This window comes from Myotis brandtii, unplaced genomic scaffold (genome assembly GCF_000412655.1).
Source record: "Myotis brandtii unplaced genomic scaffold, ASM41265v1 scaffold455, whole genome shotgun sequence".
In the NCBI taxonomy this organism is placed as follows: domain Eukaryota; kingdom Metazoa; phylum Chordata; class Mammalia; order Chiroptera; family Vespertilionidae; genus Myotis; species Myotis brandtii.
The window spans coordinates 486251-510426 of record NW_005367384.1 but is presented as its reverse complement, the minus strand read 5'-3'; the positions used below and the strand labels follow the sequence as shown (position 1 = coordinate 510426).

Here is a 24176-nt window from a genome sequence, read left to right as displayed (position 1 = left end):
GTCATCTCTCACCAGGATCATTGCAAGAACTTCCAATTGTCTCCTGGCCTCTGGTCTTGAGTGGAGGGTGCCGGGGTGGTGGCTGACAAGTACAATACTGTTTATTGGTGTTGGTCAGGCCAGCGAGCCGAGAGGCTAACACAGGGTGGATCCTCTGGCGTCAGGAGGTCTTGGAAGGAAGAGGAAGACCTATCGGGAGCCTCTTAACTTAGTCTTGAGTTCTCACTTTCTTTTTTCTTTTTTTCAAATGCCACCACCTCTTTTTTTTTTTTTTAATTGATTTTTTACAGAGAGGAAGGGAGAGAGATAGAGAGTTAGAAACATCGATGAGAGAGAAACATCGATCAGCTGCCTCCTGCACATCCCCTACTGGGGATGTGCCCGCAACCCAGGTACATGCCCTTGACCGGAATTGAACCTGGGACCTTTCAGTCCGCAGGCCGATGCTCTATCCACTGAGCCAAACCGGTTTCGGCTCTTTTTCTTATTAATTTTTTTCAATTACAGTTTACATTCAATATTATTTTGTAATAGTTTCAGTTGTACAGCATAGTGTTAGACAATCAAATACTTTACAAAGTGTTCCCCCTTATGTTTTCAGTACCCAAGTGGCACCATCCATCGTTATCGTAATATTATTAACTATGTTCCTATGCTGTACTTCACTTCCCCATGCCCAGTTTGTAACTGCCAATCTGTACTTCTCAATCCCTTCACCGTTTTCCCAGCCCCCTCCTCTCTGGCAACCGTCAGTCTGTTCTCTATCAGCGAGTCTGTTTCTGTTTTCTTTGTTTATATTCTTTGGATTCCACATGTAAGTGAAATCATATGGTATTTGTCCTTCTCTGACTTACTTCACTTAGCATAATACTCTCGGGGTCCTTCTATGCTTTGTAAATGGTAAGATTTCATTCTTTTTTATGGTGAAGTGATATTCCATTGTCTATATGTACCACAGCTTTTTTTCATTTTTTTTAAATCCATTTGTTTATTGATGGGCACTTGAGTTGCTCCCATAGCTTGGCTATTGTCAATAACGCTGCAAGGAAAACGGGTGCACATGTTCTTTGGAATTAGTGTTTTGAGTTCTCACTTTCTGACAACTAGTTTCCTGTTGGCCTCTACATGTCACTTCTATCTGCTCTCAGTGCTTCCTGAATTGTTCTGTGAAGAGCTCTTGGCACTTAATAAGTTTCCATTTTCCTCCTGAATAACCAATGTTCAATTTATCTTCAGATTCTGCTCTTTCATTCAATTCGGGAAAACTGTATTTCTGAAATAATGTTCTTACTCTATTGGCATCAAGGATAACATTTATCTTTGCTGGCCCATCTTTGTCTTCTCTAGCTACCGCTTTATTTCTAATTGCTTTAGCCAACCTGTCCATTTTTTCTCTGCCTTTCTGCCTTCATTATGGTCATCATGGGTCTTTTCTCTGGGACGTTAATTTGATGTTAAGCCATGCTATTCTTTTCCCTTCTAGTTGATTTCGTAGAGTCACAATGACATTATTTTGGTCCTCAAATTATTTCCACCGTCTATGGTATCTCATTGCAGGTCATGTTGATGTTTTATCACCTCATTGTTGAACATAAAAAAAAAAAAATTGCCGCCCAGCCCAGTGGATCGCTTGATTGGAGCATCATCCCGCACATCAAAGAGGTTGCGGGTTTGAGCCCCGGTTGGGGTGCACATGGGAGGCAACCGATTGATATTTCTCTCTCACATCAATGTTTCTCTCTCCCTCCCTTCCACTCTCTAAAATCAAACATATCCTTGGGTGAGGATTAAAAAAAAAAAAAAAAGATCTGCCATTTTTATAGTTCAAATTAGTTGTGGAAAATCTATTATATTTTCATCCAGTCTGGATTCTCTGACTTTTCTGTATGTTCATTTTTTGAAACTTGTGTTTGTTCATTTGTTTATTGGCTCCAGAGTTGTGTGCTGTTTCCTTTTTGTCTTCTTTGCCATTAAGACAGGAAGGTCTTTTCTAAGCAAATCACTTCGATTTGCTAGAATGTGGGTAAATTCACCTTTGTTCTTTGTATCTTATTGGACAATGATCAGATAAGGCCTTAATCTACTATCTCAAAGAATTCAGACCCATCACAATATTTTTGTTGTTGTTGTTCAGTTGAATTCCAATGCTCAGTTTACTGAGTAATTCTTTCTTTTAAATATATTTTTATTGACTTTAGAGAAGAAGGGAGAGGGAGAGAGAGATAGAAACATCAGTGATGAGAGAGAATCATTGATGGGCTGCCTCCTGCACGCCCCACACTGGGGATCGAGCCGGCAACCTGGGCATGTGCCCTTGGCCAGAATTGAACCTGGGACTCTTCAGTCCGCAGGCCGATGCTGTATCCACTGAGCCAAACCGGCCAGGGCTCATCGCAATATTTCTGTAAATGCTGCCGCTGAATGGTTTTCTCATCGTGGATGTTATCCTTTTGTATTCGGATGAGGATGATAGCAGCTGAATGTAGTGGAAAATGAGGATCATTGGTTGTACCTGTGCATATCTAATATAATTTCAACATGTTTATAAATTGGTCATAAAAGTATTGTTTGTTGCCAGGGGGAACCTGATCACCCTTTATTTGCTTCTTCTGACTACACTAAAAGCTGCAAGAATGTGGTTTCAAGGTGCCTTCAGTTACCCCATGAGCCTTTCTTTACCATCTGCTGACATTTTGCCAGCATAAAGGTGTTAGTTATACATTGATGAGTCAGACTACTTGATAGGTGGTACTTCTGCTTTTCTTAGTAGAATTAACCTCCCTGGACTAGTCATTTAAGTAGCAGGTATGGATCCCTGAGCTACAACATTTACAAGCAGACTCATCCCAGACTCCATCAACCATTTGACTTACCTCTCTTTCTCTGTAGGACTGTTATTCAAAAGAAGGGATGCCCCCCGACCAATGTGGCTCAGTTGGTTGAGCATCGTCCCATGCACCAAGAGATCGCTGGTTTGATTCCTGGTCAGGGCACATGCCCAGGGTGCAGGCTCCATCCCCAGTAGGGGACATGCAGGAGGCAGCCAATCGATGTTTTTCTCTCTCTCATTTATGTTTTTTTTTCCTCTCTCTCCCTCTCCCTTCCTTTCTCTCTAAAATCAATAAAAAACATATTTTGTAAAAACAACAATAAAAGAAGGGTTGCCTTAAAATAGGATTTGTGATGACATAGGTGATCAAAACCTTAAAATTTTATTTTGACCTCCAAACTTTTATCTAGGAGTGACCCATTTAAAGTAAATGCCCGACTTCCTGTCTGCAGCATTATTTTTTTTGAACCTTTTCACTGGGGCAAGCAGTCTCTAGAAAAATAACCTTTTCTGACTACGATAGAATTGAAATGCCTAGCACGGCTGTTTTTCTTTTAGTTTATCTCTTATTAGACCTCTCGAAATCCTGATAGGTAGACTGCTAAGCCTTGCTCTTTTTTGTTTTATTTTGTATGTGAATATGTTTTTTAAAATATATTTTAATTGATTTCAGAGAAGAAGGGAGAGGGAGAGAGTTAGAAACATCAATGATGAAAGAGAATCATTGATCGGCTGCCTCCTGCACTCCCCTTACTGGGGATCGAGACTGCAACGCAGGCATGTGCCCTTGACCGGAATCGAACCTGGGATCATTTAGTCTGCAAGCTGATGCTCTGTCTACTGAGCCAAACTGGTGAGGGCTATGTGAATATGTTTAAAAAACTGAACTGTATTGAAAGCATAAGGGCCACTTCCCAGTCTCAGATTTCCCTTTAATTATTTAGAAAAAGAATTGAAGCTCCTTTGCCCTGTGTTCCTCCCTTCTTCCACACTCATCTTTGGCCTATTTTATCTCAGTTGGGGAACTCCACAACATTCTAATCCAGTGATGGCGAACCTATGACACGCGAACTCATTTTTTTGGTTGATTTTTCTTTGTTAAATGGCATTTAAATATATAAAATAAATATCAAAAATGTAAGTCTTTGTTTTACTATGGTTGCAAATATCAAAAAATTTCTATATGTGACACGGCACCAGAGTTAAGTTAGGGTTTTTCAAAATGCTGACACACCGAGCTCAAAAGGTTCGCCATCACTGTTCTAATCTCTCTCTTTCTGCGAAGGGGATGGGAGCGGAAAAGGTGAGAAGGTGAAGTGTTTGGGCGCAGTTTCCTGTCTAATAATGCCTTCGGAATCTGTAAGGGGTAGAGCTCATTCGGTCCTTCGTGGCATAAGGGAATAGGCCTGGAGAAGTTGAGCAGCTTGGCCAGTCTGTCTGACTCCAGAGCATCTACATTTCCAAGACAATAGAAGTGGAATTACGGGGGAAAGTTTGGTTTGGGAACCATGGGCAGTGAGTACTATAGTTAAAAGGGTGGACTTTGGCGTCAGAAAGACAAATTTGGAGGAAATGTCTTAACTTCTCTGTGAGTTGGTGTCATCTGCAAAACAGAGGCAGTGAGCACTTTTTTAGTGTTTCTGCAGGCCTGAGTTAGTGCTTGTACAGTGATTACTACAAAATACTAATTCAGTAAATGGGAGCTTTAAAAATAAGGTCTAATATTAGAGAAGGTCCAGAAACAAGGCTGACTTAGTAACCAAACTTGGAGCTCCTGATCCTGAACAGCTAATTGGTTCAAACGGACTGGACTTGGGTAGACTCTGTCCAGAGTTACTGTTCTGCTAAAACACCCGATTCCAACATTTTGATTCACAGTCGTTGAAAAGAAATGCTGACACAGGAGTCTTGTGTATGTTAGGGTTGGGATGTGTTGATTTCTTGAGGAATGCCACATAGTGGGTGCCATGTTGTTTTAGTCAAAGAGCACTCGGTTAGCTCACATTAGCTCAAGGAAATAGAGTTGACTGAAGGATATGGGGCATCTCATGGAATTTAGGAGCAAGGGGTATGGCCGGGCCTCCTGGAAACCAGAAAATTGAAAGTGCTCATTTCATCTTGAAGAGTCTAAATTCTAGTTCTTTATAGTCTTTCTCTTTTTACAGCATTTGCAGAGTTTAGTTTAAGTGTATTTGAGTTGCTACTGGGCACTCATTAGATCACGTGACTATCATTGCCGAGGTTGATAGTCACTTGTAATAGATGTGGCCACTCTGGCCCTGGCCCATGTGGCTCAGTTGGTTGAGTGTCGTCCCATGTTGGAGAGGTCACCGGTTTGATGGATCTCCAGTAGGGGCATGCAGGAGCCAGGTGCTGATGTTTCCCTCTCCTTTCCTCTCTAAAAAAAACCAATAAAAACATATTTTTTAAAAATGTGGCCACTCTGGCCTGTCTTTTTTTGTTTGTTTTTCGGCCTGCCTTTTTAACAGAAGAGACAGACAGGTTTGTAGAGAATAAGCCTATACAGAAGAGCAGGCACAGAAATCCTATTATTTACATTTTTACTAAAACAAGAAAGGTCTAGAAATTAGTTGTGTATTTTTTTTTTCAAGTCTGGTAGCCAGTTCCCCAAACTGAAACTGCTGGCAGTACACGATGGCATCGTGCCCCAATAGCATGCTCACTTTTTATGAGAAAATAATTCTCTTGAAAGTTGATCCCATAAACCTAAATTTGTAAGTTTGCTGTTCTCACCTCCTAATAAGTATTGACTATTAATCTTCATCTTCTCTTGACTTTCTTCCAGAGATATGACGACTATGGAATGACACCCCCATCAGGCCCATTGCCAAGGTAAAGTTTTCAGGAGAAAATGTATTAGGATTTCCTCGCATAGGCTGTTTTTCTTTTAAATTTAATTCTGTAAACTCGTTTTGTTTTGTTTTTTTAGCTAATATAAGCAGATACAAAATTCTGACTTGTATTCTCTTGATCTAATCAGAAGAGGAGAAAAAAGTTAGAATTTAAGTTCTGCCTCCAGTAATGAGTGACTAGATAATTTTCTGAAAACAACTGGAAAAGTTAGACAAAGTCTTAAAATAAAAATACAAAAGCCAGAGAGCTAACAGGCAGGGAAGCATGGGCCAACATCTAGGAAATCCAGAGAGGTAGCCCTGCCTTTTGAGCCGCTCTCTCCCGGGGCCACCTGCTGGTTTTGGAGGAGGCATCTGAGAAGCTGAGCAAAGCTTTTGGCAGACTCATGAGGCTGGGAGGACCAGGAAGGGAGGCCCTTGTAAACACCCAAAGGTTTGAGTTCAGACCCTTAGGGGTTAACCTTGGAGGAAGGGTTAACGGTAAGCACAGGGGTCCCTACAAGAACTAAAACTCAGCTCGGCAGGACTCGCTCCCTGATTGGACTGAGGGGACCAGACATTGTTTGCCCCATCCAGCGTCCTGGCAGAAACAAATATTAGTTCTCTTTTACAGGAAGATAATACCATGTTAGACCTCCCATTATCATTATAGTTTTGCATGAGATCAAACACACAAACAGACACACAAAACCAAGCATATGAGAAGAAAAGAAAATATGATTTAAAAAGTAATAAAGAGAAACAGACAACCGAAAAGGAATTAGAGGGGATCCAGATATTGGAGATATTGAACACAGATTTTAAAGTAAGTATGCTTAATATGGAGGTAAGGCCCACTTGTCTGAGAAGACATAAAACCAAGAAGAGCCGGAGTGCTCTAAGAAAGAAGGATAAGATGTTAAGAGTATTCTAAATGTTATAAATTACTGTCAAGTAATTAAGACAGTGTGGTTTCGCCTTAAAGCTAGACAAACAGAGCAATGGAATAGAGCTATGGAGTAGACTAGAAAGCCTATAAACAGACCTACACATGAGTGGACAGTTGATTTATTACAAAGAAGGAATTGCAGAAAAATAATCTCAGAAATTATACCCAACTCGCCTTCAACGGCCAGGAGTCACACAGAAGTGGGAATGCTGTATCTGCTTACTCTTTATTTATTTATTTTTTTAGTTTTCTCTATTCTTCCTCATTTTCAGAGGAGCTTGTTTTATTTCTCCCCAACCTTACTCCCCAACCTGGGCACTGCTTTGTGGTCGCAAAACAACACAGGCAGAGAGAGCATGTGGTGCTCAGGTGATCCAGGGAAGTAGTTAATGTGACAGGACCATGTGATCTGGCTCACCCAGTTCAGTTCCAGTTTAGACCTGTTGTCCAGCCTAATTATTAATAACTCTCACTCTCCAAACTCTTCTGGTTTGGATGATAAACTTCATGGTCACCCAAGGGAAAGGAATCCACAGTACTTGGATCACACTGAACTACCTGAGCACACAATTTACGAGAAAAGGGCTGCACATGTAGGAGGAAGGGGGCTGGCTGACTGGGTCAAGTAGAAACAACTAAAGGGGAAGAGATCGTTCATGGGTGGATGGGCCAGAGATTGTAACGAGGTCATGTGAGCTCCCATGTACAGATCTCGCCTTATTTTAAGCTCTTAGATCTGCAGGGTCAGAGACCTCAGAGGTCATTGTGAAACAGCAGCCATTATTTGAACAGAGTAACATACACGGGCTGGGTTTCAGTTTCAGAGATACACTCCAGAAATAACACTGAGGAATAAGTGCAAGTCAGTCTCATAGAACTGGTTTGATCTATTAATTACCGGTTGGCTGTTATTTGCAAAGACTTGTACTCAGACTCTCACTTTTTTAATTCTTGAATTTCTTTAGAGGAGTGGATCTCAACTGGGATTCTGAGACCCCTGGAGGGTTCTTGCGACTCTTTCAGGGGCATCTTGAGGCCAAAACCATTTTCATGACGACACTAAGGTGTTATTTGACATTTTCGTTGTGTTAACATTTGCACTGAGGTGCAGAAGCAGTGGTGGGTGCAAATGCTGGGGCGTTAGTGTGAATCAAGGCAGTGGCACCAAATTGTTCGTGTTGTCGTCCTATTCTTCACCACTGGACAACAGCCATTTCTTTAAAAATGCCGACTTTGTGTTAGTATGTCCTTGATGGTGTAGCAAAAGTGATTAATTTTATTAAACCTAAACCCTGGAGTCTTTAATAGTCGGTGTGACAAAAGAGGAGACACGTATAAAGCACTTCGCTGAACAGGGAATTTTGAAGGAAAAACACGTGTCCAGGTGTTTGAGTTGAGAACTGAACTAACTGCTCCATGTTTTAACTTGAACCAACAACTGGCAGACATCAGTACTCAGACCTGGGTGTTTGGCAGACACCGTCTCGAAAATGAACGATGTGGGCCAGTCACTTCAAGAAAAACAACTGACAGCATCTGTTGCCAGTGACAAAATGGAGTTTTCAAGTGAAAGTGAAAGTTTTAGAAACTTTTGTCTGCCACCGTGAACTTGACAGCGTCCTAGTACTTAAAGACTCTGCTGATGAGCTTGATGGTGATACTAATGAATGTGAATTTTTTCATATTGTAAAATGAAATGTATCCCTATCTAGAAAGTCTGCAGGACACAGTAAACTAATTTTTTCCCAGTGACCAGTGTCATAAAATCATGCATTGGTCCATTCCAAGTACAACATAGACCAGTGGGATTTTTTGTTTGTTTGTTTTTTTAATCCTCACCTGAGGATATTTTTTCCATTAATATTTTTTTTTAGAGAGAGTGGAGGGAAGGGAAGAGGGAGAGGGAGAGAGAGAGAGAGAGAGAGAGAGAGAGAGAGAGAGAGAGACATACATCCATGTAAGAGAGACACATCGATTGGTTGCTTCCTGCACGCGCCCAGACCAGGGCCAGGGATTGAACCTGCAACCCAGGTATGTGCCCTTTACCGGGAATCGAACCCACGACCCTTCGGTCCACGGGCCAGCACTCTAATCCCTGAGAAAAAATGGCCAGGGCAGACCAGTGGGTTTTCATGTAACAGAATGTGAGGAGTTCACTGATATTCAGATGCCACATTGCCACTACCCCTTAAGGGAACTTTTGCGTATTGATGTGGTATCGAAGAACAGCTGAAATATTATTCTGAGTATTTTCTGAAGAGGCTATTAAAATATCCCTCCCTTTTCCAACTACATATTTGTGGCAAGTGATTGAATAGAAAGTAAATGAGAATCCATATGCCTTCTATTAAGGAAATTTGAAAAAGATGTAAAACTCCTCTAAATTTTTTGAAAATATTGTTAATTTAAAGAAAAATGTTAACATGTAATATGTTTAATATTTTAAATGAATTTTAAATATAAGTATTTAAAATTTTCTGTTTTAATTTCAAATATAATAAATATCTATAGATATAATGCACATAAATAAAAGTGGAACCCTCACTACTTTTTATGAGTGTAAAGGAATCCCGAGGACGTAAATTTAATAACCATTGCTGTCAAGCACTGCTTTTCAGCCTTGACGAACCTCATGATCATCAATGGAGCTTTAAAAGCACCCAGTGTCTGGGCCCCATGTCTATAGATTCTGTTTTAATTGGCCAGGGGTACCACATGGGCACCGGGGCCTTTAAAAGCCCCTCGGGTTATGCTAACGTGTAGCCCAAATAGATGACCAGTGTACTCAGATGCTGGAGCTTAGCAGGCTCTAGAACGTGGCTGCACCTTCTCTTGATCTGTAAGCCAGAAGCATCTCTCCGTCCATCATCTGACAGATACCTTTCAAGCATCTGCTTGTTCTGGGCACTGATCTGAGGGCTGGAGACCCGGCAGTGAGCACATAGGACAAGTCTCTGCCCTCTGGAGAGGAGATGGGCAATAAGGCAGGAGACAAATAGGTCTAATTTTTCCGTAGGGATGACGGTGTAGCTGGTCAAATACCAGAGCCAGGGTACAGTGTGGTCCTGATGCTTGGTGTGCTTTGCCTGCAGACCCGGTTTTGGCCCTGGTGTGCTGCAGTCTTCGGAGCTGGTGCCTCCCGAGCCCCAGCAGCCACAGGCATCGTCTGAAGCCCCGTTTGTTGCCCGAGGGATCTACTCGGAGGACATGCCATCGGTGGCCCGGCCCCGGCCTGTCGGGGGCACCACAGGTACATGTGGCTATTTAGCTTGCATTTCTGAAGTAAGAGGAGGCTTGTTTTCTGGCTAAATTCTGGTAGAGTTCATTCTAGACTTCCCAGGGAATCAGCGCCCCAGTGCTCAGCAGCCTCTTCCACTGGTAAGAGCTGCTTTCCCTGTGATCCTGGTGAGATGTAGGGCAGAGGAGTTGGGAAAGAGGGGGCGCTGAGATCCCATCACTGATGTCTAGTGCGTCTTTCCTGAATCAGCATCTCAAAAGTGTCCCTTTGCATGGAATTCACAACACACTTCTTCCAGGGAAAACAGTTCAAAATTCTCAGGGTTAAACTGCAGGATCTATTTCTGAGCACTTGTATGGCATTAAAACAGGTATTTGTTTTAGAGAGAGCACTTTTTCAGCTTTTAAGAAATTAAAAGTTGCTGGACAGTGATTGGGAGTAGATTTTTGTTTTATTTGGACAACTGCTGATTGCTCCTTGAGTCTCACCTCCCTTCCTTTATCCCTTCTACCTTTGTTAATATGATCATTTTGCCTTTTAAATTTTTCTTGTCATTTTTTTCTGCCTTTGTGCCTGAGTCCTGCTGTCTCTTCCCTGTTGCCAGAGAAGTGGCCTGGAGGAAGCTGGTGGCCATGTGGAACTGTTTTCATCCTTTCTGCCCCTCTTTCCAGCCCTCATTAAAAGAACTATTTTAGTGTCATTTGTATGTGGGTAACCAGTGCAACCCTTTACTTGATAATTCAGCAGTGAAAGGTTACTTTTTCTAAAGTGGTCTTCTAATTTATTATCAGACTTTTAAGTGTTTGCACATGGCTTTTCTTCACTTTTAGTATTTAGGTTTCCTTTAATTACCTGTTGAAATTCAAATAAAAATTTATACCAGAATATCTTTACACAGGAAATAAAAGCTCTCAGCTTATGTTTTTAAAAGACCATAGTTCAAAGTGTCCAATTTCTGGAAATTTTGAAGCCAGAGAGAAAATAAATTTTGTTAAATTTTTTGTTTAAAAAAATTCCAAAATTATAATTAGTTGATTTGAGAAACATTATGCATAATTTGGTTTACTTATAAAATGTTATATTTAGTATCTTTAAGGATACAGGATATATTTCTTAGACCACAATTAAAATTTAGAGATTAAATATCGTTTCATATATTCACTTTCATTTTTTAGAAAAAGAGCTCTGACCACCTGTACTTTAACAATCTATCACTTAGTTTTTGAGATGCGTGTCATAATTCAACAGAATGAGGGGCCCTCAGAATTTTTGTAAAGCAAGAAAAAATAATATTTTCTGCATTAAGTGTCCTCAATAATTACATCTAGAAAAAGTATAAACGTATTTTCAGAAAGTGAGTTGAGAAGAAAAGAAAAAAAAAAACACATTTGTCTTAAAGTCTCCTAGGAGTTTTGTGTTAATATTTGAATCTAGAACAAATTCTCATTAAGTTCAGGAAATGCTCGACACTTGAGGGATTTGTCCTAAGAGCTTATAAGTCCCCAGATTTTCAAATGCTGCTATACCTTACACTTGGTTTCCCTAATCGGTCAAGGGAAGTGGACCAGCTAAGAGACCCCCTGCAGACTCACAGTAAGAGCCACTGCTGGTAGTTGGCAAGCAGCACTCAACAAGGCTGGCTGACTCCTACATGGCACTAGCTAGTTTGCCCCACCAGTTCACCTGAGATCCAGTCTTGTACCCCAGAATTACAGATTACTGTTTTTAAATATATATATTTTATTGATTTTTAAAGAGAGGAAGGGAGAGGGAGAGAAATATCGATGCAAGAGCAAAGCATGATTTGCTGCCTCCCACACCCCCCCACAAGGGATCAACCCCATAACCTGGGCACGTGCCCTGACCAGAAATCGAACAGGTGACCTTTCGGTGCACGGGATGATGCCCAATCAACTGAGCCACACCGGCCAGGGCCAGATTCCTGGATTATGTCAAAAAACATCATCTCATGACCAGTTGATATTATGAATGCTGTTCAGTGTTCCTGAAGCATCTGTGTAGTCGACAATGCTGAGCTCTTTCTGGTCCTTGTACAGCTAGCTCTGAATACTCTGCAAAACCGTCCAAGTTCCCACTCGTCGTACTGCGTTTTATTACGGGGGCTCATAGTCACTCTGTATTTCCTGTTCATTTCTTTGCCCTCCTTTTTGAAGACTGAAGCTTCAATAAGCGGGGCCATTACATGTTAAATTATTTATTCTGCTGTTTTCTAACTTTCTGGGGAATATACACCTTTGTAACGTCATCAATAAGCTGGTTTTAGGTCAGTTACACATTTGCAATAATTGTGGGTAATTATTCAAGGTCTCCTGGGCAGTTCTTGTATTTTGCATTTTCTGTCTCTCTGTCAACTAAATAAGTAACATATCTTGACATTCTACAGGGTTTCACAGTCTGGTACTGTGCTTTGCAATTAGTCTTGTTTCTTCCATTAATTGTTGCACAGATTTCAAACAAAATTCAGACATATTTATTTTTAATCTACAAGAATATAGAAATTATATGTATGAAACATTTGAAGAGGAAGTTACTTTCTAATAATTTATAATAATAGATTAAATTGTGTAAAAAATTATAATGGAAAAATTTTAAGATATACTAGAAGAGTTCCTTTTCTGATTATATAAAATTGTCAAACATACAGATACTAGGGGCCCAGTGCACGAATTCCTGCACCTTGAAAGGAACTGTGGGCCGCGAGGCTGTGGTAGGCACAGGGGCGGGTCTCGACCCATCCTCCTCACCCCCGTCACGGCCCCCAGTCCCCTGTCTGCCAGCAGCCCTGCTCCTACTGCCACCACTCCCACCCATTGATGGCACAGAGCGATTGGGGCCGGCACCAGCAGTGGGTGTGATTGGGGCTGGCACCATCAGTGGGTGCAAGCGGTGGCTGCTGCCCCGATCGCCCCTCAGGAGCAGGGGGAGGTGGAGAAGCCCTCAGGGGCGATCAGGGCCAGCAGCCACCGCTCACGCCTGCTGATGGTGCTGAGTGATCGGGACCGGCACCAACTGCGGATGTGAGCGAGGCCGGCGCTGGCAGCAGGTGTGAGCGCCAGGCAGGACTGAGGCACGCGGGAGCAAAGAATTTTCAGTAACCACCAGAGGCTCACCCGATGACAGTGACCGGTGCCCTGCCTTGGTCTGGTGCCCCCCGCTCACCTGCTCCACCATACCGCCATGGTCGACACTCGCCATGTTCCATACACGCCCCCCTGGTGGTCAGCACACGTCATAGCGACCAGTTGTTTGGTGGTTCCAGTGTTACACCGTTCGATCTATATTAGCCTTTTATTATATAGGATATATACAGTATATAGGTCTCAAAATTACCAAAAACAGAAGGATAATAGTACCTAGGGAAGATGTACAGCAGATATGATCAAGAGGTATTTTTATTATAGAGGATGGCTCATGTAAATTGATAAATGGACAAACCTCAAAGGGTAGGAAAGATAAATGGTCAAAGTACAGGAAGAAAATGCACACAAAAAATGCGTGTGTACCATATAAAGGTAAACATATGAAAAACACTATTACATTATTTCTGGTGTTCGTGTAAATCATTAAACTTTTGGAAAACAGCTTGGCAATGACTTAATGAATTTTTGATTTGGTAATTCCACTTCTGGGAATCTAGGCTCTTTCCCCCTCCACAAAGAAATCCAAACTACTGGAAAAAAACTATATGTGCAAAAGGTATTTATCAGAGTATTATTCATAATAGCAAAAAATTGTGAGCTCCCTAAATACCCCATAATAAGGGCATCGGTGAGCGAATTGTGTAGCTATTTAAAATGAAGAGCTCAGAAAGAGCCAGAAAAAGAGAATTTAAGATTTCCGGGTTGCCTCCTATGTATTTGGTTCTTGACCTTCTTTATGTCTTTTAATTCTCGAAATAACACCATGAGGTAGATTTCTTTTTATCCCAGTTGAGAGGTGAGGCATTGAGGCTCAGCAGGAGTGATAACCGGGTGCCCAAGGTCTCGGGTTTTCCGGGACTGGGCTGGAATGCAAGCCCAGCTTGCCGGGTGTGATGCCCCATGCTGAGTCACAGGGGAAGCTGTGTTGTGTGTTAAGTGGACAGAGCAAGATACATAACATGTCTCTAATATCAACTACCATCACAGTATTAACACAAAAGTATTCTTGTCTCCCTGTGCCGTTGTCTGAATCTCTGTAAGTGATGGAGAACACTGCTGCATTTGTGTTCTTTGCAAGATTCGCTCAAACGATGTCTGTTGGGCAAACAGAACTGATAGCCCCAATTACTTTAATACTGTTATGAATCTTCAGTAACTGGCAAGTGAGCCTGTAGAGTATATTGTTCTCACGGGAACCTGGAATTTTTTTCTGACCTTCAGCTTTTAGTTTTTATTGTCTCTCCCAATGAAACCGTGAAGGAGTTTTTTGTTGTTGTTGTTGTTTTGGGGTTTTTTTTGTAATGTATTTGATTAAGGGAGGCTGTTAATTAGACAATTCAAGGAGGAGACTTGAAGATGGAGCGGGCCCCTCCCTTACCTCTGTGAAATCTCTGAACCGTTGTAGGACTGGTCTGAGCATCACAGGTGAATTCGATGGCCCCAGGGGCATTCGGAAATAAGTAGTTTCATTCCGCAGTGCTTAAAGACCACCTTTCCCCCTCCCTCAATCTGCAGAATAGGGATACTTCCGTATGCCAGAAGTTGTTGGGGGAGAAAAATAGTGTTGGTTAAAGCCTGGTCTTCTAGCCACACGAGGCCCCAGCACAGCATGTGTAAGTGCAGGAGCAGGAGCTCGAGCTCAGAGAACTTCCCGGCTGTGCCATCCGGATACCTCTCCAGTGAGGCTGGGTGGGTGGCTTTAACATTTTAAACGTGAATATAATGAAAATGTACTTTAACATTCTGAATTCAAACAAATATGCACCCTGCCGTTTAAAAATCTTGTCTTTTCAGCTCCTTGCGAGTCTCAAAGCCACGAGCTAGCAGGAGCCAGGTTTCAGCTTCTTTATGGCTCCTAAACCTTTCAGTCCTTTCTTCCGAATAAATAAGATCGTCCTTATTCGTAACCTCTGCAGAATTGAATGGAAGAGCTGTCTATACCCTTCATTCCCAGTCCTTTGATGTCTAGCCAGGAAAATAAGACCGTCACTATCAGTCGCTCTATTAAAAGGAGGTAAAAGCCCGTGAACCAAGAAGCTCAGGGTCTGGTTTTCTTAGGAAATGTCATTCTCTGGAGATAGAATTGGTTCCATGTTTGAACGGTGCTCATATTCCTGTCCCTAAGGGAGCGTGGTGGTCACAACCAAAGGGCCGTACTGGGCAGCCTTGCTTTCTGCCGGTGTTGACCAGGCTGTTCCATGCTGTTCCTCAGGCTCCCAGATTCAGCACCTGACCCAGGTGGGGCTTGCGAGCAGGATCGGAGCTCAGCCGGTGGAGGTCCCACCAAGCAGAGGCGGCCAGTGCGGGGGACCAGGCTGGCCTTCATACGGGGAGGACGAAGTGGGCCGGAGAGAGGCCGTGAGTATCTGGCGTCCGGGTCACCACTGAGAATTCAGACACAACCACGTAATTCAGCTGCTTCTGCGTCGGGGATCCCTTTTAAAAACCTACATGAGTAGAAGTGTTAACCTCCCTCACCTTTTCCCCTTGAGTGTATTTTTGCTTGCAGTGTTTAGATGGTGGATTCCCTCTGACCCAGAGTGGGGGAGTATTGGCATTGAGTTTGTGGAAAGTATATAATTTTTCTTGAGGCAGATTTTAGGCTTGGAGTCATGATTTTTTAAAAAATAACCTTTTAGAAATGATAAAAGCAATGTTCACTACTGAAAATCTGGACAGAAGACCGAAGTAGCAGTTTTTTAAAAACGTTTTTTCAGTTTTTTATTGTGGTGAAATACACACAGTTTACCATCTTAACCACTTTAAATGTACAGTTCATTGGTTTTCAAGACATTCCTACTGGAATGCAGCCATCACCACATCCATCTCCAAAGCCTTTTTCATCTTGTGAAACGGAAACTCTATCCTCATTAAACACGAACTTCCCATTTGTCCCTCTCCCCAGCTCTAGGCAATCACCATTCTACTTTCTGTCTCTGTGATTTTGACTTTTTTAAAAAATGTGTTTTTATTGATTTTTAGGGAGAGGAAGGGAGAGGGAGGGAGAAAGAGAAACATCAATGCCCACTGTGGATTAAGCCCGGAACCCAGGCATGTGCCCTGGCCGAGAATTGAACCTTTCGGTGCATGGGGCGATACCCAGCCACCCGAGCCACTCTGGCCAGGGCATGATTTTGAGTTTTAAGTAGTGACTTTTTAAAAAAATATATATTTTATTGATTTTTTACAGAGAGGAAGGGAGAGGGATAGAGAGTTAGAAACATCGATGAGAGAGAAACATCGATCAGCTGCCTCCTGCACACTCCCCACTGGGGATGTGGCCGCAACCAAGGTACATGCCCTTGACCGGAATCGAACCTGGGATCCTTGAGTCCACAGGCCGATGCTCTATCCACTGAGCCAAACTGGTTAGGGCTAAGTAGTGACTTTGAACCTGTAGGTGACTAAACTCTGGACTTGGTCTTGGGTGTGCTCACTATATAAATTTTCTTGACCTTACGTACCTCCTTGCTCACTGCTTGCACTTTATTGTGGGTTTAGTAACATCATTCCCATGATGCACACCAGGAATCTATGCTTTTGCCATAACCAAGCCTTTCAAGGCACAGGGTGCATTTCAGAGGTTTCTCATCACTCTGGTCGCTCCTTTATAGCACAGGGTCAGTACAGACACAGGTGATTTCTACTTACAAATGCTTTCCTTTGCTTTTTCTCTCAAGCAGTTTATATCCATGGGGGATAAATGTATGAATTTGAAAATACAAATCAAAATAATACTTTTTGTTTATCCTCATCATATGCCACAGCTTTCACTGCATTCATGTGTCTTTTTAGCAAATACACTAACTTCCTTTAATGACGGGATGCTTTTACTTAATGAAAGGAAATTGATGGTAGAATATAATTTTTCCCTAAAAGATACATTGTTATAATTCTCAGGTATTTGCTTTATATTTGCTGACATCTTTTTTTTTTGCCTTCATTGTGGCAACTTGATTTTATTAGGTGTTGGCTTTGCCAATCCAGTGGCCCCTTAGAGTGCCTTCCTGTCACTGTTTGGGAAAGTGAAATGCAGGAACAGTCTAGGGCAATGGTCGGCAAACTCATTAGTCAACAGAGCCAAATATCAACAGTACAACGATTGAAATTACTTTTGAGAGCCAAATTTTTTAAACTTAAACTATATAGGTACGTACATTGTTATTAACTTAATTAGGGTACTCCTAAGGCTTAGGAAGAGCCGCACTCAAAGGGCCAAAGAGCCGCATGTGGCTCGCAAGCCGCAGTTTGCCGACCACGGGTCTAGGGCTTGCATGCCATGTTCACCGGCGAATAGCTTACTCTTAGCTTAGGTGAGACTATGGATTTAGAACTCGTGTTATGCAAAGAGAGATTTTTCACTGAAAAAATGTGAAAAAGAAATCACTGAAATGTATAATAATTCTTGTCAAATGAATACCCCATTATACAGGGTGGGGCAAAAGTAGGTTTACAGTTGTCAGTACATGAAACAGAGTTTATTCTTGTGTTACTGTTTTTTAATTATTATATTGTTTTCTATACGAACAACTGTAAATCTACTTTTGCCCCACCCTGTATTATGGGAATATAAGCAAAACTCTTATGTTTCAGTGCGGATAACTTTTTAAAGGAAAGGCTCTACAGAGTGCGCGACAGGCACACAGACAGATAAAACGGAAAGTGATTTTGTGATGTTTAATACGTGGTCCCTGGGCTCCAGGCCCAGGACAAAGGCACTTGTTCTTTTTGTTAGTCCCTCTGCCAGTACCAGCTTATCTCTTCCAACTCTCAGGTGTCCTCATCTGACCTTTCCCCTCCATGGGGTGCTCCAGCCTCCCTTCCTTCCCAGCCCCCTGGGTCCCTTCCTCTGCTCCCAGCGGCCACTCGCCTCCACACACACAGGCACAGAGACTTGGCTGACCGGTTTAGCCTTTCTACCATTAAGCATTATGAGGCACCTGTTAAGTTCAAGTTCAAAGGTTTCTTGATTGCACTGCTCTCCCCTGAGCAATTTTGCCACAGTTATTACTCTCCATCCCAGCCCCAGGGTGTCCTGTCGGAGGGCTGAGTTGTTGGCTGGGGGATGGGAGAAGGAAGTCCTGGGAGCGTGCCCACCGCCAGTTTGAATTTGATTTTCCCTCCTGTTCCCACGTGGGAAGTACAGCACCATCTGCTGTGTTTTTTCAGACACACATGCTCGGACATCAGGAGTATTCTTCACCGCTGTTCCAGGTGCCAAGGACTTCGGGCAGGGAGCCCTCCGCTCCTCCCGGGAGCGCCCCGCACAGGGGGCTGCAGGGCGCCGGGCTGGCCTATGCCACCAGCTCCACGGAGGACCTCCAGCCCGGCCACTCCTCCACGTCGCTCATCAAGGCCATCCGTGAGGAGCTCCTGCGGCTCTCCCAAAAACAGACCGCCGTGCACAACTTCCACAGCTGATGGGCCTCGCCTTGCATTTGCCAAGTATCCGCTTCCCGTGGAAGCAAGACTCAAAGGAAACCGGCTTAAGGGATGTCAGGAAGAGACCAGCGCCTCCAGGGCTGGGGGCCGCGGAAGGGAACAGGTTGCAATCTGAGAAGATGCCAGATGCCATAGGTCACGTGACAGCTCTCGAGGCTTTTACCAAGTTGGCAATGTTGTGACCATTTGGGTTCAGTCGAGATTTCTGGACTTTTGGCCAAAAGCCAGCAGCACTTCACGAAAGATAGACCACAAACCTAAGCTAACGGAGTTTCTTAGTTAGTTCCCTTTTTCAAGGCAAAAGATGGAAATGTATAGAATGTATAGGGCCAAAAGGAGTCCGGCATTTCCGTGCGGAGACGTGTTTGAGGCTGGTTTGTACGGTGAACCTGCTGCTTTGTTTTCTGAGAAAAGAGATTTGAAGACATTTTATTAACAGCTTATTTCCCTCTTTTTCTCCTTAGGAACTTGTTTTACTAGTAATATTAACAACAAGGGTACTAAGACTGTTCGGGGATTTAAAAAGCTACTAGTGAGAAACCAAATGATAGACGTAGAGCCTGATGATTCCACACGAAGCCATCATCTGCATTTCCCCGTCTACTTCTGGTGCTACCGCTCCAAGCGCCCTCCCCCTTTATGTCTGTGAAATGCAACTTTGGCTTTTCCAATGGAAGGATGTGTTGAAGGCTTCATTTTGTTCTAGAAAGGAAAAAACAAAAACAAAAAAACACTCCCAAAAGAGGGGGGAAAGCTAAATATTTATTTGGTTATTCAAAATACATATCAGAGTTTAGATTTACATTCTTCATTGTATTTGCTGGTTTTTAATTGGGCACATGGGACTCCCGAGAGCATCCCACTTCAGCACATGTCCCCTTCGAGGCCAGTCCTACGGACTGAGGCTCTCAGGAGGTCCTAACCGATCCTGGCGCTTTGCTGATGAATTGCTCACAAATTATGTTTGAATGAGAAACGGTCCATAAGCAAAAATGATGTTTAAGCATTCCTGGGGCCACCAAGTAGCGATTCGTGAGTATGTTCCTAGTGATCACATTCTCTGTGTGTTCAAGACCTGGAAATGAAGCTGAGTTCTCGCCAGCCTCTGAATCTGGAAACGTGAAGAAGAGCTTTGGGAACAAAGGAAGGGAGAGGGCTGCTCCTAACGTCTGATTTCATGTGCATGACCCTGCTGAGTGACTGCTGAAGGCGTCCGTGTGCTGTGGGCCCAATAGAGGGTGGGTGTCATCTCCCTTGAGGTTTACCCTGGAAGTCACCATTCCCTCCCCCCCCCCCAAAATTAAAGTGAGGACTGGAATAACAAGGGCTGTTTCGTTTTCTGGTACCTGAGTGAAGCTCAGAAGAAAAATAGATAGCACATGGCTACTATGAGTTCTTTTTTATTAGATCAGCTAATACTTTAAACAGCAGATGAACAGGCAGAATTGGGGGCTCTAACCAAAACCCGTGTCACACCTTGCGAGCCCTGAGCCAGCTCACGTAGGCTTCCGCAGTGTAATCGTTGCTCCAGAGCCACGTTCAGCACCGCGTTAAGCCTGCCCTCAGCCGCACAGTGCGGAGCAGCCCCTCTTTATCTGTGTGCTTCTCCGAGAGCGGGGCTGGAGAGGAAGTCTCAAGGATGTTAAGGAGAGGGACTCCTTTCCAGGCAGCCCTCACAAGCTCCAGGAGCGTGGGAGAGAAGGCCTCCTTCTGGTTTTGATTTCTGACCCTCGGTCTTGGGTTAATACTCAGAGTGGAGGGATCTCTGTGTGTGTCACTGAGAAATACCAGGTTTCCTGAATACGTTATTAAGAATGTCAGACATCCCAGCAGAATTGTATTACGGACACCTTACAGTGAAGTCCAGTCGTGTGGCAGCAAGTGGACCAAATGCAGGCCCCTCTTCTCCCCTTCTGCCCGGTGTGGTCAGCACTAAAAATGGTTACCTCCCTTGGACATTGAAGAAATGGGCCCCTGTTTTAAAGGGGACTGCAATGGCGATTATGATGCCTTTCAAACTAGCATGCAAGGATTCGACCTGGATTGTTCTTAGAACTGACACACTTTTAAACCGATGTTAAGACCAAAGAGGACATCGAATACCTGGGGGTGGGGGATGGGGGGCGTGTGGAGTGGTGTGGACAGGCCGGTGAGATCACCAGCACTCGGTGTTGGTTGTGAAGCTCGCCCAGTTTGCCCTTGTTTTCTCTAAACAGCTGCCACAGAAGTTTTACCAAGCCCCAGACTCAGGACCAACTAGCTATCTCGGGGAGCACCACACCCAAATGGGTCTGCAGTCACTCAGACAATGTGACCTGCTTAAAAGGAAGGTCCTCGTGTCCATCCCGTGCGCTTTGGAGTTCATTTATTCGAAGCATTCTCAAATGAAAAGTTAAAATGTATGTCTCTCCTTTCCCCCTATTTATATAAATTTGAGTCAATATTTTAGAGAATACTGTTTGGAGAAATGATCATTGAATTCTCTGTGTCAGGTCCCTTTTCTGAGCCTCATTCTCCCCATCAGCCAAACAAGGACAGACCTCCCTTGCCCACCTCCTAGAATTTCTCATTGTGAGAATCAGATGTGATCATGTGTGCAAGTGTCCCTTGAGAAGGAAGCACAGAGAACTGTGAAATGTAAAATGTTACCTGTATGATTATGCTGGGATGGATGATCGGATGTGCTGTGACCTACCAGTGAGTGAGCTCACATGGAGGTATCCAGAGCACAACTAAAGGCCTCGTGCGACTCTTTTCCTCTCTCTTGTTTTGCTTTAATTCACTTCCTTCTCCATTAACTTTTAAACAGCATTTACTACACATTTTTCATGCTACTGATTTCCTGTCGAACATGAACTCTGCCTTCTGAGGTCTTAGAATCTAAGCCGGATAACACATACAGGTTTAAAAGATGGAAGATACACATAAATAACAAGGTTTAGACATCATTAATGTTTGTTGAGGGTGCACAAGTGCATTAGGAACTCAGCAGAAGAAATGAAAGTTGCGTATTTGGAAACAGGATCTTGGGGAGAAGTCAACTTCAGCAGCTACCTGAGTGAAGACAGAGGAGCTGCCCAGGGAAGGGGTGAGGTGGCATGGGGAAGCCGAGAGTGGGCCTGGGGAACGATGGAAAAAAGTGGGTGAAGCTGTCATTGAAAATGAACTTGATCTGCTACAATACAGGGACAAAATTCCTCACCTCACTGTCCAGGGAGTTTTGTAAGAGGAGGAAGTGGTGTTGTGAGTACATGCTTGGAGTAATACAATGAGAAAGTGATCAGGCCTGGGAAGAAGGTCCCCTGAAGAAGAGATCCATTCTGGAGAGGAGGGGAGCACGCCAGTGTCTGCCGAAGGACCCAGGGTCAAGCATGGAAGTAGTGGTAAGAGTTCCACCATCTGCTCCACTGCTTGGCGCAGATCTCAATGGCCAGCCATTGGGCCACATTCAATCCTTTGTGAAGCGTGGTGGGTTATAAATACATACATTTGACTTCTTGACAGGCACCTACATGTTTTTCTCCAAATGTTATTTAATTTCAGAGTATTTTTTATTTTGGTGGCATGTGGCTTTTGAGCAGCAGGTTAAGTGGGTTTTTTGCCAACCAGACTTTTCAGGGCAAGAGGCCTGTAGTGCAAAGCGCAGGCGAAGGTCTGCCTGAAGGCTTTGGGCGGAACCAGGTACTTCTGTGCGTTACGAGCCTCCATTACCTGTGGACAGGGTCAGCACTGACTGCATTGCACAGCCTCTTAGTGCTCCAGTGACCAAACCAATCACTCGGACACTGATTGGCATTTGCAGTAACTCACCAGTTAATCATTAAATAAACTTCTTTGTCCCCTTCATACTAGATTCTTAGACATGAATGAGTTTGTTGGTTGGAAGGAAAGCTGGTTAAGGTTCTGGGCAGGGGGATGGGGGCCTCCAGTCTTAACTACCGCACCAACTTCAGCTCTATTTGAGTTTTAGCCATTTCATTTCTACCTCCAGAGCAAGTCTCCAAAGCCAGCCTCCATAGCCTGCTAGTCCACATTTATCCCAGACAGGAGCACAAGAAAGTCCACTTCTATACCTGCCAACAGACCATTGATCACAAAACCCATTTTTATGGGATGGTAACTTGAACTTCATTTTTACATTTAATCCCACACATTAACAGATATTCTTGTAACAGGTGAGAGGGGTTTCTATGAGCAGCTGCTATAACATACCCATAAAATTTGATAGGCTGACACTTAATACGTAGTGAGCGAGGACTGTGTACATTTCAGGTGTCTTTTGATATTTTTTGGAGGTGATTTTCAGTGTTTAAATGAGGACTCCTTTGTATTAAAAAGACTTGAAAACCGAGACCTCACGGTACGATCCTAATTCCGTGCTCATGTGTGTAATGGTACACTTGAGAGTTTATCTTCAGAACATGCAGCAGCGTTGCCATTTAGGAAAAGAACATTTAAATGCCCTTGGAAACATGAAACAAAGTTAGGAACCCGGCGAGCAAGTGAGAAGGAATGCATGTCTGAATCTGAGGAGCTCTGGTGCAGATTGGTTTCCCACAGGGTAGGTAATTATGCAGGTGGCTGGCTTTTCCTTCTCCCAGGTTTTTCTGCTCTGGGGCCACTTCGAAAAGAAAGGGTGAAGGGCCAGGTAAAGATGTAAGCAATCTGGGTCTTGTGGTCCATGATTCTGTGGAACCATTCTCGAGAATTTGGAGCATCGTGCCCACCAGATTTCATGCCTTCATAACTGGACTCTCAAGTGTGCAAGTCAGGAATAGTACAGGGCCAAGTTCAAGACAGACCCCCTATACTCTCCTACAGATGTGGGGAAGGAAGTGGGTGCTGGAGGGACAAGCTCCACCAATGAACTCGGTTGCTGTAAGCACAGAGGGCTCATTTCAGAAAAGGGGAGTAGACAGCTTTGCTTTCCTCCAGAGCATCATAGGGAGCATGGAGCTATGGCTGGCCTTCCCCTTCCAGGAAAGGTCGCTTCGTAGAGCTGCCCTGGGTGCCCCCTGGTATTCTGACTCTTCCTGCACTCTCATTCCAAGATCGTGAGTGTTAATGTATGAAAATACACAGAGTAAGTGGAGGCCACCCGTGGCATCAGTCCTGCAACTTGAACTTGACAATCATGGTTTGCTGGCACTTAAATTTTGGCATAGGTGTATGATTTTAGTAATCGAATCCTCCCTCTATTTGTCAGTTACGTTTCTACCCTTCAATTAGCTGCACTGTTTTTCTAATGTGCTGTAGAGTTTTTGAAGTAATTTATGCAAGTGTTTGGTTTCCATGTTTACAATTTATACGGCTTTCCTAGCATTTTAAACGGAACTGTCAATAAATGCTATGAATTGGTGTCAAGTGATATTTTCTGTTTATTTCCTTTGCAACGTGATAGTTTTCTCATTTGTAACGTGTGAAGGTTGAATGAGAGGCTTTTTTTGGTTCTCTAATTTCTGTGTCCCTGGTGGGAACCCCGAGGACTTTCATTTTCCGAGCAATTAAGTTGAAAGTCGTCAATTCAGTGTGTGGAATTTGCAGAATTGTTTTCACTCATGTTGGCTGGTGCTACCCCCTCCATCACCCACTAATCAAATCGATGCTTCCACTTAGAGCAGATTCATTTTGGAATTCAAAGCTTAGGACGCTCCAGTCTAGAATGATAAATGAGAGGAGCAAAGTCAGTACCATCTGGACAGGC

The 24176-nt window shown here is 43.4% G+C and overlaps 1 protein-coding gene across 1 annotated transcript in view; it reads left to right on the top strand.

Annotated features, from left to right (window-relative positions):
* KIAA1549 (KIAA1549 ortholog) overlaps positions 1-23836 on the top strand; it is a 105621-nt gene extending 81785 nt beyond the window's left edge. The window contains exons 17-20 of the mRNA XM_014546701.1: positions 5637-5683; positions 9724-9881; positions 15243-15388; positions 18200-23836. Of these exons, the coding sequence (XP_014402187.1) occupies positions 5637-5683; positions 9724-9881; positions 15243-15388; positions 18200-18451 (603 nt within the window). The 3' untranslated portion in view covers positions 18452-23836. The remainder of the gene's footprint in view (positions 1-5636; positions 5684-9723; positions 9882-15242; positions 15389-18199) is intronic.
* Positions 23837-24176: the final 340 nt, after the last annotated feature.